Consider the following 15,253-nt stretch of genomic DNA (forward strand, 5'->3'; position numbering starts at 1 on the left):
TCAAGAAAAAATCACCACCATACTTCAAAAGCAGCAAAATTTAAAATACTAAAACAGATTAAAATTACTTCAACTTTCTAAGCATCTGGGTAGGCAGTCTAAGCAAGGCACCAAAAATAGTGGAAGCACCTGCTGGGGGCTCTAAAGTGCAGGTGCTGCCATGCTAAACGATTGAGTTCTTACAAATGCAGGAGGGGTATTTTATGTGGCACCTGTGGCGTGGTAGTGCCAATTCTGCCAATCAAAGTGGTTGAGTGGACACATTTGGGGTAAGGAAATCTTGTAGGTAAACTGATCCCAAGCTGATGTATCACATTAGACTGCCTATTGGAGGAGTTAGTTTAAATGCAATTGAAAAAATGACTAGAGGCCTTTATTTGTGATTATCTCTGTTGGTACACAACTAAATAAGATACCCATCCCATTAAGATGCCATGTTTGTTTCTTGTTGATAACTGAGCATCCTAGTGATCGAAAGATGCTGTGGATTAAAGCTGGGCCCTTCTGTACATAAAACCAATGCTGTTTAGTTTTGGCTTTATAGCAAGCAGCTTAGTTTGCTTGGGGTCTGTTGTATATTGTAGGTAGGAGCTGGTTGGTGATAGAAACACAGGCTATTAGTCATCGCCTGCAGGTTTGATCTTCAAATTTCATTTCAAAAGGACCTCAAGGAATTTTCTGTGTATGTAAATCCCCTGCCTGAGCCACTGCCACGCAAAAGATGCAACAGAGGAGCAGACAGGCCAGTTATTTAGTTAATAGGGCAACGTTGTATATTCAGCTCCCCTAAAGCCTGTGCAAGGGGCTACTGCTGCAGCAAGCTGGGTGTTTCAGATGCTGTATTCCTATCATGAAGGGGGTGCTCTGTTATAATACCGCTAGCTATTGTTGTTGTTCAGTCGTTTAGTCGTGTCTGACTCTTCGTGACCCCATGGACCAGAGCACGCCAGGCACCCCTATCCTCCACTGCCTCCCGCAGTTTGGCCAAACTCATGCCATTCGCTTCAAGAACACTGTCCAACCATCTCATCCTCTGTCGTCCCCTTCTCCTTGTGCCCTCCATCTTTCCCAACATCAGGGGTTTTTCTAGGGAGTCTTCTCTTCTCATGAGGTGGCTAAAGTATTGGAGCCTCAACTTCAGGATCTGCCCTTTCAGTGAGCACTCAGGGCTGATTTCTTTAAGGATGGATAAGTTTGATCTTTTTGCAGTCCATGGGACTCTAGCTATAACCCTTTTTAAAAACAATACAGCACGACTCATACTACCTGGAAACTTGTCTGTGGTGCCTCCCCTTCTCAGGTTGAAGTAGCACCCTATGTTTAATTTTAGGTGGAAGTTTTAAAAAACTCTACCCTTGCCCAGAATTTTGATAGAGAGGGATGGTAGAGCCACTGGTGATTTATTGCCACAGGAGCAATTAAGTATTGTATGTTGAGGACTTCAGTTTTGTTTGATGGGTATTTAATATGGTTGGATATTCTTATAGAACCTGTGATGGGGAACAGCGTGCAAAGAAGACAGTAATGGAGAATACTGTACTGAAGGCTTTGGGGGGGGGGAGAGAAAAAGCTTCCAGCAACTTGTACAGGTGAGCAGACTCTTGCATTGTATTTTCCATGTTTGGAGAATTCCAAAATGTGCCTCTTGGCACCATAATGGATGTTAGGAACAGGCCTTTGGGAAGAGTAAAGCAAGACTGAAAGCAGCTTTTGGAGCAGGAGTGGACTCCAATTCCCACCAGCCCAGTGATCAAGCTGGTGGGAGTTGCAGTCCAACAATAACAGGAAGGCCACAACTCCCTGCCCCCATGGCAAAAAGACAGGAACAAACGAGGCAAACTGTGTGTGTACTTTGCATTTGATCTAGAAAAAGAGGCACCTGCATATAAGCTCTGATCCACACCAAGGAATGTAACCAGTGGTGAAGCAAATAAGACACAGGAAGAAGAGACGTCATAAAATAGTTTTATACAGATTAGAGCTCAGTGTACATGTTAAAAAACCCAACACACACTCACAGAAGAGTCATCAAGCCACCCCACCCCACCCCATTCACACCCACTGGTTTGCATTCCCAAGTCAAGCCCCTAATTTCCAACTTTGCTTTTGAAGGCACAACAGTGCATGGACTAAGACAGGGATGGGTTACACACCAGCAGCAGTTGCAGACCAACCTTCTGCACCACAGAAGCAAACACCAGATCCTCCAAAGGCATAAGCTGTCACACAGAGCAGGAGAGGGACGCACTTTTGTTGCTCTTTAAGCACCTTTGCATAATTGCTACCAAACAGATGCAGTCACCTGTGATCATCAAGGCAAGACTTGCCTCCACACTGAGATTCTACATTTCAAACAAGTTCTGCAAGGAGGTCTGGTGCCCCACCGAAATACCACCTTATTGCCAACTGGGAAGTTTAGGAGGAAGAATGGCAGGGAGAGAATCCTCTTAATATGTGTTAGGAAGGCCCAACCCAAAACCCATAACGTGGCAACAAGGATATCTGGAATCCACACCCAATAATTTGTACTTCAGAAGATTATATATTAAAAGCCAAACATCAATTAAGGCAGAAGATGATTAGGATAGCATTGAAGACTCTTGTAACAGTATTTTGGGATGGATAAAACAGGTAGGATGGTTGTTAATGGACTTAGGAACTTGATTCCATAGAATCCAATCCTGGCTGATATGAGAGGGACAGTGTTAACTCACGTCTTCAGTCTTTTGAAGCCCGGGGGGCACATGTGGAATTAAAACAAAAAAAACTGTTGTGGGCACCACACAATACCCATTTCATGGAATAAGGCTGGCAAGGCTGGTCACTGCGTTTCCTAAAGAGGCAAAAACATAACCCCATTCCCCAAACAACAGAAAAGCAGGCAAGACCCCAAACCACCTCAACTTTTTAAAAGGGATAAGAATGGGAGGGGGAGGGGACCTTTGTGGGTGCAAAGAGGTGTGTACGTGTCTGAGCCCACAGGCACCATGTTGGGGATCCCAGGGTTCATGTTCCCTGCAGTTACTTAAGAAGGAGGGAAACAGAAGTAAGGAAGCCCAGGCCAGGGAGCATATTACCATCAAATCCTGAAGGGAACACCGGTCTTCCTGAGAGGCCGTCTTGTATATTACTCAGTTTAGTATTTTACAACTGTAAATTGCCTTGAGCGCCTTGGCAGAATGCAATTACTATTATTTATTAAATTTCTATACTGGCTTTTATCCGAGGATCACAGGGCCGTTTACAGTGAGCAAATCCAGACAGAGAACCAAGGCCAGAGGGTATTTCTAGCCCTAGCTGTTAGAGAGGGTATACTGAAAGCATCATCACATGGGGTCTCAGATAATTATGGTATGTGTACTTAGCAGTAAGACATGGAGTAAGTGTGGCAATCCCAGTCACTGTGTTCCCAATCATGGCAAGTTTTAAGAGGTTTGAGAAAAGCATCTGGTTTAGGCCTTGTGGATAACTTATACCAGCATTGGCCATGCTGGTTCCCTCCATATGTTTTGGACAACCTGACCAGGACTGATGGGTATTGTAGTCTAAAACATGTGAAGGGGACTAGTTTGGCAAAGGGTGACTTATAAGCATTTCTGACAACAAACTGAGCCAGTAAAGGTGGAAGTATTTAGCCAAGCTCCAATAAGAAAGCTAGCAAAGGATGAATGACGGAGCCTTGTTTACCTCCCACAGATTTCATTATCTTTCTTTAAAACAAAAACAAAAAAACCTGGTCAGTTTTGTTAGCCCAACTCAGTGAGGTTGCATCTTCCCACACAGATGATGTAAGAGCCCATGACACAAAAATACATATTGGAAAGAGGACGTCACCCAGCAGATAAATACTTGCAAATGGGTGGTGTCTGTCCAGCCTTGCCTGGCAGCAGCAATGCAGAAATCACCATGATCCTTTCCATTCCCCAACCCTCAAAACAGCCCAGCTTCACTCGGCTGCAATTCATTCGCTTTGTGGTTTGACCCCCTAGCAAGCATGCACCTGATTGGATTTTTGACCCTGATGCCTTCCCCAAATAAAGCTAACAAGGCTTAAGAAATGGTGACTTTAAAAAGGAAACAAAAGACATACACATATCCATCAAGTACATAGAGGGAGCTGGTCTACCTTCTAAGAGATTTTTCTAGCCCAAACAGTGAAACATAAAACATCAGAAAAACAGGAGGCAGCCTTAAATCAAGCCAGACCATTTGGTCCATCTAGCTCAGTACTGTCAACATTGCCTGGCAGTGCCTCTCCAGGTTTACAGGCAGGAGGAACATCCCCAGCTCTATGCGGAGATGCTGTTGGAGATTGAATCTGGAACTGTCTATATGAAAAGCAGATGCTCTACCACTGAGCTGCAGCCTTTCCCCGAAGCTTGTGGTAATTGTGTGTCAGCTTTGCAACAGCTTTTTACTCTCACTATATGCAAAGTCCGTAAATGAAATTTCCAAACAAGTGGTTGAAGGGGGGGAGAGACTAGACTTGTACCATGCAACATGAGGAATAACCACTGTAGTGCCTCCCATCCAGAACAGGCCCACTAACATTCTCTCTCCTTTTTGGAGATACTTTGAGAAGCAGCAAATGGAAACTTTTTTTTTTTTTTTGCAAAATCTAATATCAGCAGAAAAACAGATTTGCAGTTACAGGTTTGGTGCTCAAAAAAGGAAGGATCAAGTAGGAGGTGCCCACTCCCCCGGTCTTGTTTTTTTTGTGGTTAGGAGTAGCCTGGTGAGTTTTCAAAGCAATTGCATATTAATAAGGTTTACTAGAAGGAAATATTTTTCTAGACTACAGATACACAGTCACGAAAGCCACTAGTCTGGCTGCTTGAATCCAAAAAAATGAGCTGCGAAGGACCATTTGGCATCCAAGCCAGGAATTCTGGCTCACAATCTAGCTAGCATTAGACTCTTGCTAGTCTACATTGTCAAATAGTGAACATCAGAACTTTTGAAGCAGGATAAGTGCGAGAGAACTCAACCAAAACATGTTTTTTATTTTTCAAAAGAACTGTCACCTTAACTGGAGACAGAGATTCTTGCATCTTGATACAACGCTCCTCTCTTGCTAGGAGTCAAAGGTAACCATGAACCAGGCTTCTGCCAAAATAACCTAACCTGAAGTCATTCTTAACAGAAGGAAGAGCTTAATTCCTCTAAGTAGTGAGCAAAGACCAGTTTCCTAACACCCTGCACCCATTGACCCTGCCCCAGGCAGAAGAGAATAAGAGGTTCCAAAAACTTCCATATGCTGCTGGAGCAGCAGTAGTTTAGACAAACGTCTTGGCAGCTACAGTGAATTTCCCACAGATAATTGCATGGAGTGAAAAGTCTCAGATGGGCTTAGGGAAAACATTGCCAAAGTGCTAGCAATGCCACAAAACCATTTGGGCGTTCCCCTCCCTGGAGTGGGCTTGTAAGCAACCAGGCTTCCAGTTGCACTCCTGACTAGAAGAGAAGCCAGCTGGAGAGTGGGGTGGGGTGGGGTGCCCTCCTTGTGCATAAACCAGGAACTGGCATGAGCCAAGAGCAAAGGTTTGGGAGGACACACGTTCTGGGTCCGTCGCTTGAGGGGGGGGGGATGCTCAGTGTTGCAGGATCTGTCTCTGCAGGGAACTTCCCTGCTGCCGGGTGGGTCAGTGTTTGCTAGAGTAGAGTGTCTCCTCCTCAGTGTCCGTTTCATCCTGGAACTCGTGGCTCAGCAAGGACTTCTTGGAGCCCGTGGACATCATGCGGATCTCATCCTCATAGTCGTCATGGTGCTGTCGTAGGCGGTGGAAGCCGTCCTTGTGCCGGTTGGACTTGATGGAACACACACACCAGATGATGCAGGCTGTCAGGATCACAGCTGTCATGGTAGCACCTGGAAAAGGGGGGTTGTGTGCGAGAGAAATCACAACCCACACATCAACATCAGGACAAGGGCAGAAGCTTCTTTAACAGAAGACGACACATGTAACTCCATGGGTTTATCATGCACCGAAGTTACATTTACACACATTACGTTTTGCATGTTTATGTAAGAAAATACCTCCCACATATTAATATATGAAGCTGTTCTTCATAGCAAGCAAAATAAAAATAAAAAATTCTTCCAGTAGCACCTTAGAGACCAACTAAGTTTGTTCTTGGTATGAGCTTTCGTGTGCATGCACACTTCTTCAGATGCATGCACATGAAAGCTCATACCAAGAACAAACTTAGTTGGTCTCTAAGGTGCTACTGGAAGGAATTGTTCATAGCAAGCAGTCATCCTAGATTCAAGAGCCATGGGGGCATGCAGGGGACACAGGAGGAGAAAATGGCTCAAGTCTTTAAAGAGCCAGAGTGGTGAAATGTCTTACTTTCTAGCTTCCTAAATAGACATTCAGACACAGACACCTTCCCCCACCACACACAAGAGGGAACAGTATTGTGGGCTCTCACCTGCTACCGTAACCACCAACTCCCTTGGAAGGCCAAAGATCTTGTTGTCCGTGTCAAACTGCACATGGAGAAAGCTAGCCATGTCATGGCGAACCAAGACCTGGAAAGAAGCAGTACACATTTCAGCAATTGTGTGGATTCAAGCACAAGTCCAGGGTTAAGGGGGGAAAGAAGCCAACACGCCCCCCTCCGAATGTACCAGCATCCAGGGTCTTGGGACCCCAAGATGTTCTCTCTTATGGAATAAGGAAAACGTCTGCACTGAACTCCTGTTTTGTGGGGAGGGCAAGGACAGAATCTTAGGGTACGCTTTAAGCACAATGGTTGGGGAAGAAAAGGGACTCTGTTCCAGTCCCTAACACACAAATGTTGTCAAACTCAAATAGGTTAGAAAGCCAAATTCCCAAGTGCTTGGAGTCTGGTGGGATACCTTTCGGGTGGAGTGGGAACCTCTGAGAGGTTCACATGTAACATTCTTGCCTTCAATGTGAAGGTAAGTTCATGATTCTCTTGCAGTGGCAGACCCCCTTTCCTCATGATCCCCTTGCCCACAAGAGAGACAACCCCTCTCAAAGAGTTCCTGGGCACAAAGAGTTCCTGCACAATTTGGTGTCCTAACTCCCAAATCCCTTCTGACCCTCTGAAAGTACACAGTGTCCCCCTTTCCAAACCCCCACTGTTCTCAGTTCCTCTTTACAGCCAGGACTTCTCATCTGCCTTCTGTCACACAGCTCCGGCTCCCAATTCCCAGAAGGTTCTTGTGTGATGGTCGCCTTCCACCTTCCAAAGAAATTCTCCAGGGCTCACCCTGCATTTCTTTCCAACTCAAGCCAAAGCTGCCTCAATCACCTCTTCCACCAGGCTCATGAAATAAGGCTGTGGTGTGCCTTCCCATACCTTGACATTCTGCTGCTGATAACCTTCCGCTATAGCATGGATCTTATGGTAGCCAGGAGCCAGCAGCACATGGAAATAACCACCTTCCTTAGTGTAGACTTTTACCCCTTCGTTGAGCACAATTTGAGCTTTCGACACTGGCTGTCCATGCCTGTCTCGGACAAACCCGTAGACTCCTTTATGAACCTGGAAGGAAAGGAAGGAATCTGAGGAGGTGTACACCAAGAAGTCCTTTTCTGTAAGGATACAAATCTTCTCTTCTCTATGGGATAAGACAAAGGTGGGGAAACATCTGGTCTGCAGGCTGGATGTGGCTCTCCAGGCCTCTCTATGTGGACTGTGCAAGCCACACCCCTCTCCCTGGTCCTGCTCCCCATTCTCCGCAAATGCTTTTGCCTAGCTGCCCTCTTGCTTGCCTGGACTGAGAGATTGCCACAGGTGGGTGGGTTGTAGAAACCTTTACAAGGCTGGAATGTATAGCCAACTGTACAAAAGAAAGAGTTGCATCTGCTTCTTCATCCATTTTTGACCCTGGTATGTGGCTCCCAGAAGATTGACCATGAGGGGAATGCGGCCCTTGCATTGAAAAGGATTCCCCATCCCTGAAGTAAGAAAACCTCCACAGAACAAAATAAGCACAAAAATTAAGCAAGACCCAAAATGTATGTTCCTGATGTTACATTTCCTCATTGCCTTACCCTCAAGGCTTATGACTGGGAACGCTACGCATTATCAGGCAGAGTGGCAGGCAGTGTGCCCAGGATGACCCAACAAACCTCAGAGCCAAGGAGGATTTAAAACCAGCATAAACCTTCTCCAAAATCCCAGCTCACTCATTACACCTTTACTGGGTCCTCACTGTATCACCCAGAGGAGAGCTGTTAGTTGTCCTCCGTATCATAGAGGTCTGCCTGGCCTCAGTTGGAAGTCAGTACTGGGTGCCACTGGTCCCATGCTTGGGAACACAATTCTAGCAGAGATTCAGCTGGCAGCCTCACTTTGGATTTTCAGGCTTTTCCTGAAGCCTTTGACGCTGACAGTTGTTTAATATTTGCTTGAGTAGACAGTCATTTTAATGAGTGCTCTGTACTTTTTAATGATTTATGTGTATACATTTTTAAAATATTGGTTCCATGTACAATGGATATCCAACAGTAAACAGCTACAAGAAATTCCATCCTTAAATCTAATGTGGTGTCCAGCCCATTCTGAGCAATTGCAAACAAAAGCTTGAATGCGTTCAAGTCCAAACTAACCTCCACTAGCATGCTGAGAAGAGATTTCTTATTCTCCGCCCAGAGAGTAGGAAGCTGCCCCGCACTGGGAAAGTAACAGCAGCCAGTGTATACCGTCATCTCTGGGCAGTGTCCGTAGGAAAGACTGAAATCCTGAGAAAAACAAATGCAAAAAGAGGCTTTGTTGCAGGAAAGAGAGACAGGACTGGACCAAAGCGCCACCACTGGCAACTTTGATTTAATTTGGCTAAGAGAAACAAGATCCCCAAAGTGTAGTACAACTGTGAAATACCTTCATGCTTCCCAGGTGACTGTTCCATTCAGCCCCAAGCAACACCCCTCCAGGAATAGTCTCATCTGCAAGAGAGAGACACAAAATCAGAAGCCCTTTGTAAGAAACAAGCCTGCCCCAAAAGGTCCAGAGCACCCTGGGCACATACCTGACTTGTTTGGACAGCTAGGCTGGCCCAGATGCATTGTGGGATGGTTGTTTGCATACACAGATGCCAAATATCTCAGAGTCTCTTTGTTCTCCACTATAAAAAGAAAAGGGAAGTCAGAGAGTCAACAAGTGCGTGATTCAGCCTGTGGTGCTCGAGGCAGACAGCAAATGCCATGGTCTCATTATAATAACCAATGAGAAGCCAAGCATGCTCAATGGCCAGGGATGATGGGAGCTGTAGTTCAGCAACTTCTGAATGGTGAAAGGTTCCCCATGCCCGGTCCAGGTTCTCCATGTCTAGTTTACTCTCTCAAGAAGCAGCAGGGAATAGATTGCTCTTTAAAAGATTGAAGATAATCCCACAAGTTGTTTCCAAAGTACCCGGTACTCAGAGGATGGCACAACCATTACCTGTCTGCACAGGCTTGTCATAGGGGTAAGTGACAAGCAGAGATCCTCCGTCCAAGGCAACAGAGAGACTGAAGTCTTGCTTCAGTATCAGGTTGTCCATGATGGCCTTGGTTTCCGGTTCTCTTGCCCCAGAGGAATTGCCTAATGGAGTAAGACACAGAAGTTCTCAAGACTTGAGGCAAGCAAACAACTCAGTAACAACCTGGTGAGTAACAGGTGACTCCAGACAGTGCACAAGCTTTGCAAAGACTGCTGCCACAGCACTGAAGCACCTGACCATTCACTCACATTTCTATTCAATGGCAAGCCATCAAAGTGTGTAGATAAAGGCAATTAGTACAGTGCCACAACAGGGTTCTCTTTAACGAATTAGACACCCCTCCCCAGGTTAGGATGAAAGGATTTGGCACAGGAAGAGGTGTGTGTGTCTGCTTTACTTGTGAAATCAGCGTCCAGATCTTTGCCATGAATGTTGGTCAGGCCCGTCTTTGAAGTGCAGTCTCTCTCCTGAGCAATCTCTCGCCCATCTGGATTCAGGGATGGCACGATGACAATTCTTGTATTGTCAATCAGCTAAAAAAAACACAGAAACAGTAAGGAAGAATAATCAAGCATCAGCCGACCCTATCCATCTGAAAGGAGTGGGTGTGAAGAAAGAGGGAAGTTGGATAAATGGCAGAACTAGGGTGGGAAGGAGCAGCCAAGGCTGTTTTGCACAGAACTGCCTCTACTGGAGAAGCGGGAAGTGCAGTGCATAGGAGGAGGCCCTCCACAATTATTCCACATCCCACAACTGTCAGCAGTTTGACAGTCTGGGAGAAGAACTGAAGAGAAGTTGAGGAATTTCCAAAAGTGCAATGAAAGCAGTGTTTGCCCCTCCCCATAGCTGGCTGTCACTGCTTGAATGGCACTGGGACCACTTCGAATGCTGTCACGGCTATCCCTTGGTCTGAAGGCAGCCCTGTTTGGGGAAGCTTTTAATGTTTGATGGATTACTGTATTTTAATATTTTGTTGGGAGCCGCCCAGCGTGACTGGGGAAACCCAGCCAGATGGGGGCAGGGTATAAATAAATAATAATAATAATTATTATTATTAGTCAGATTTATTGAAGTCTTGTGGTGTCGTACTCTTAGCTCCAATATACCACATAAAAGCCACATCTTTCCCACCTGAGAAGTAGAGGCTGACAAATCGGCCTCAGCAGCCTTTACACTCAGCATCACTTTGGATCTCCTGAGGCAGGGGTGGGGATCCTTGGGCCCTCTGGATGTTGCTGAACTGCAGCTCCCATCATCACTGTTCAGCAACACCTAAAGCGCCATAGGTTCCCTCACCCAACCTGAGAGTTCTTCTCAGACATATCCTCTGTTAAGCCATGTCCCCCTCTAATAGTCCACAGATGTGCCTGAAAGGGACACCCTGAAGCTGATAGGCCCAGCTCTTCTGCATGCTGACAGACATGCAACAGCCTACCTTGGTAATGGCCAGGTTCTTTTTGTAGTTCATGCAGAGGAACTCTGCCAAGGCCAAGAGTAGCTCTGTGCCAACAGGGGCGTTGCCATGGATGCCAGCCACAAAACGGATCTTTGGCTCCTCTGGCTCAGATTCTTTGGGTTTGTTGGAGATTTCCAGGGACCAGATATGACGAAACTCAACACTTTGGCCCAAGCTGACAAACAAACAAACAAACAAACGTACAGCTGGTTAGCTTTTTAATGGAAAGAACAGCTTGAGCCTTGTGTGTGGTTGATGCATGCAAAAGCCAGAGGCTGCAAAAACAGGATTTTTCAGGCGCCTAAGATTCCTGCATAGATTGGTGCCCCCTCTATTTTTCTCAAAAGCAGAATAAACAATAAAGAATTCAGAGAAAATTAACAAACTTTGCTGTTTGCAGAATACACAGTTTGGGGTTTCTCAGGACAGAATGTGGGTTGTCTGGATACAGTGTTCAAATTTGTTTTTTGTTTAGCCAGAAATGTACACAGGGTCACTCCCTATTCAGAGTAAGCTTGTCAAATGCTTTTTCAGGATCACATAGAGGACTCATTATTATAGCAAAGCTGTGACTTCTCCAGAATAAACAGAATTCCCCATAGCCCAGGAGTTCCACCTACCTTGAGAGATTTGTGATCTTCTGATAGTTCAAGTTGAGGCCTCTGAGAGACTCGGAGAGTTCATTGTAGGAACGGTAGCGATGAGGCTGGACATCTGCCGATGACGACAGCAGGAGGCGCTCCAAGCCATTCTCTGCTGAGAGGTCTTTAATCAGGGTCTCAAACTCTTTGGTGACTGTGCCGTTGAGGCCAACCATATTTTTATCTGGTACTGTCCCCTCCTCTACTTTGGAGTCTTTTCGAGTCAAAGTAAAGTTGACCTGCACTGCACCTTTACCTCCAACTTTCACTGTCTTAGTTTCTGAATTATACCTTTCAAAAAAACAAAAAAGGAGGTAGGGGGAGAATTTGAAATTTACGTACAATAAAACTGAACATTCTGACTGCTTGTGGCAATAGGATGTAGGCTGTTGTTATTTTATATTGATTACTGAGAAAAGTAAGAAATATTATGTTATTAAACTTCAGCATAACAATTAAATATGTGTTAGGAATCTTGAAGGAATGCTGTGCAAGAAGAAATAGGCACATGCCAGGCTGTTGATTCCAACCACAGATCCAGTGGACAGAATGCTATAGTATCATGGTTTAAAGTTGGGTTCATATTATGGACTGTATGGAAGCCATTAACAATAGTCTCTGGGTTCACCCACAACAGGAGCTCTGGGGTTAAGTGATGAATCTGGGTTTGTTCAGCAGTTCAGGCAAAAGGAAGAACAAAGTGGCTGCAAAGGAGCTCTGGGCTCCAGCATACAGAATGGGCATCTCCTGGTTTCTTAAACCAGGGTTTTTAGGGCATGGCCAGGAAGTGAACATACCCTTTGCTTCTTGGCCAACAGATGGTGCTACCGGCTCTAACTCAGTGACTGTCAAGCAAGCTCATAAAGGGAGTAGCAATATTAAATAGTGTTTGCTGAAAGGAGCCACTGGCCCAGCAGCTTAATCAACAGCAATAGCAGTTATTGATCCCAGAATATTTATTTCTGTTTTCACACCATACGGCCTCAGGGTGAGTTCCAACACCATGCCATACAGAGAACATTTTATCCTACAGGCTCACAGTCTATTTGGGAGAAAGCCCCCAATTCCAAGTTAAAAGTAAATCCTTCCTTTTACAACCCAAGTCACTTTCTTCCAACACAACATATTTTCATGGACCAACTTCTAATAGTAGCACCTTGAATTTGGCCTGGTAGCAAATCAGCAACCAGTGCAGATCTCTGATAATGTCTTACTCCTGTCAGCAATCAGGCTGCTGCATTCTGCTTTAGGCTAAAGAGGAAAAGATGCCAAATGCAAAGCTGAAAGACTCACCCTCGTGCAGATGCTGTAATTTTGTATGTTCCCTGGGTCAACAGGCGCCAATAGTCTCCACTCTTATAGGTAGAGACAGGGTGATCAATGTCCGCAACACTGATGGTCGCATTTAAGATGCCCCGTCCATCTGTGGCATCCAACACAAACCCTTTGATGCCTTGGTGGACCTGGGCAGGGAGAGAGGGAGAGAGAGAGAGAGAGAGAGAGAGAGAGAGAGAGAGAGAGAGAATAATGAATAAGAATCCTGGCCAATGTTGTACTTCATTCAGGCATTCAGGCTCACACATGGCCTCACCTTCATTTCATGCAGAGGGGCAAGGAAGACAAAACACGGAGAAGGAGGGTGGCAAAAAGAGAATGGAATACCCACCCCCAACCTCTGGGTCTGCCCACTGCTGGTAGGCACCCACACATACACACAGATAAAACAGGAGAAAAGGTTCCCCACCCTTGGGTTTAGAAGGTGCCATATTTTGGAAGTTCAGAATACAAGAAATTCAAGGGAAAATCTTTTTAATGCAGGCATCCTCAAAGGCTGCCCCATTCCTAAGGCTTAGTGCTTACTATAAAACATATATACACACACTAACTGGAAAATGAGTGTCTTTATTTTTTAATGGAGAAAGGCTCAACCCTGGCCACACACACACACTTTATTGGAAGGGGCTTGTGCTCAGTCATAGAAGAATCTCCTAGAAAAGCCACAGAATGTCGTTCTACGATTACTCATTTATCCAAATTTGATACTTGAATGAACTGTTTAACAGGGCACTCTGTAAGGAGTTTGCCTTCTCATTGTGACAGTACACAAAGATGCTGTCATGCCTGTTCCAACAATTCATGGCAAAAGATATTAAGGCAGCAAAAGGCAAACAGTTGTGAAGACAACACACCAGCTCACCTGCTTGATGAATTGCAGCAGAGACCTGTGGTTCTGCTTCCAGTATTTTGGCAACTCCTCTGACTGAGGATATTTGATGCAGCCCAACTCAATGGTCACTTCAAAGCAATTGGTGTTTAAGTAATTCCAGTCCTGCATGCCACCTGAAGAACAATGATTTATCAGAAGAGCCCTATCAAATGCCTCTGCTTAGCAAGGACCTTTGTAGCATGATACACACAAATAAATCTGTCACTTAATGAACTGAGAGCTGGCATTCCAACTCCAGAATGATGCCCTGAGCCTGTGAAACAAATAAGGAATGTTGCTTTTGAGCAGGTATGCGTTAGTACAAAGGACGACAGCCCAGGCTTAACATGAGGCCTGCACAAAGGCAAGCAAGATTGTTCTTTAATGAAGAGTGTGCTTTTGACTCTTCATATAAAAGATGCAAAAACAAAGCTAAATCACAAGGTAGGAGGAGCAAGCAGGGGATGGGAAAAACTGTCAGGAAGAACATACAAGTTATTCTTCCTGCAGCACTTGTGCCCAGCTCTGTAAGGTAGATATAGCAAGTTAGCTTGTTTTAAACTTTTGGGGGGGGGGATTTGAAGAGGATGCAAATAATTGTACAATTTCCTTAGACTAAAAGAATTTCAATATAATTCTTGTTGTATTTCAATCTTGTTTGTCAGAAACAAGGTTTTCTTCACCTCTAGAATGCAAAACCACCTAGAGTGGATTGGGATGCCACAAGCCATGGCAGACAGGATTGGTTTTGCAGACTCCCGAATGAATGGTGCCTTGGTTTTACCTGGAACATTATACCACTGAGCTCCATTGGTGATGCCGTGAGGGAAGTACTCGCCAGGATACATGTCTGCACAGGGGTGACCCTCAAACATCCGTGCATTCTCCTGGAAGAGCAAAGGATGACTACCTGTGAAAATTGGATTTTCTGACAGCGCCAGAGTTAATGGGCTGTTTCCAGCCAACTCCTACTAGAGTAGACCTAACTGGCTACAACTGAGTGCTTTTATTTCCCAGGTATTGTGCTGCATTTGAAGACATGGACAGTTCAAACATAATGGCACCAATTAATATGCACCTGATTATGAGTGTCAATGTACGTAAACATAAGCCCTTGAATCCAGGCCTCCCAAAATCCAAGTCCAAACTATTTATTTATACAATTTTTCAACTTCTGTTCACAAACTTGTGTACTTGAGTAGATTAAGCAATTAATGTAGTACCTTTAGTTTTTGTTCAAGAAGCCAAGGCAGCATACAATGTTTAAACAATCTCACCACTTTTTCCACAAATACCTTGCAAGCTAGGTTAAGCTGAATGTGCCCCCAGTAAGCATCATAGCTGAGTGCAGATTTAAACCAAAGACACCCCAGTCTTAATTTGACACCAACCACTGTAGACCAGTGGTTCTAAATCCTCAATCCACAAGACACTTGTTGCTGCAAGAGTGTGTGTGTATGAAAGAGAGAAAGAAAAAGAGAGAAGGAGAACAG

General features: G+C 45.0%; 1 protein-coding gene across 1 annotated transcript in view; it reads right to left on the bottom strand.

Moving 5' to 3' along the window:
- Positions 1–4,983: 4,983 nt before the first annotated feature.
- The window catches only part of CPD (carboxypeptidase D), a 36,725-nt gene continuing 26,455 nt past the window's right edge, over positions 4,984–15,253 (bottom strand). Inside the window, exons 9-21 of the mRNA XM_033171762.1 lie at positions 14,545–14,647; positions 13,752–13,894; positions 12,848–13,017; positions 11,534–11,845; positions 10,893–11,088; positions 9,855–9,990; positions 9,418–9,558; positions 9,005–9,100; positions 8,857–8,921; positions 8,586–8,717; positions 7,330–7,515; positions 6,433–6,532; positions 4,984–5,869 (exon numbers count right to left, since the gene is read on the bottom strand). Of these exons, the coding sequence (XP_033027653.1) occupies positions 5,643–5,869; positions 6,433–6,532; positions 7,330–7,515; positions 8,586–8,717; positions 8,857–8,921; positions 9,005–9,100; positions 9,418–9,558; positions 9,855–9,990; positions 10,893–11,088; positions 11,534–11,845; positions 12,848–13,017; positions 13,752–13,894; positions 14,545–14,647 (2,007 nt within the window). The 3' untranslated portion in view covers positions 4,984–5,642. The remainder of the gene's footprint in view (positions 5,870–6,432; positions 6,533–7,329; positions 7,516–8,585; positions 8,718–8,856; positions 8,922–9,004; positions 9,101–9,417; positions 9,559–9,854; positions 9,991–10,892; positions 11,089–11,533; positions 11,846–12,847; positions 13,018–13,751; positions 13,895–14,544; positions 14,648–15,253) is intronic.

The sequence above is a fragment of the Lacerta agilis genome, chromosome 15 (genome assembly GCF_009819535.1).
Source record: "Lacerta agilis isolate rLacAgi1 chromosome 15, rLacAgi1.pri, whole genome shotgun sequence".
Classification (NCBI taxonomy): Eukaryota; Metazoa; Chordata; class Lepidosauria; order Squamata; family Lacertidae; genus Lacerta; species Lacerta agilis.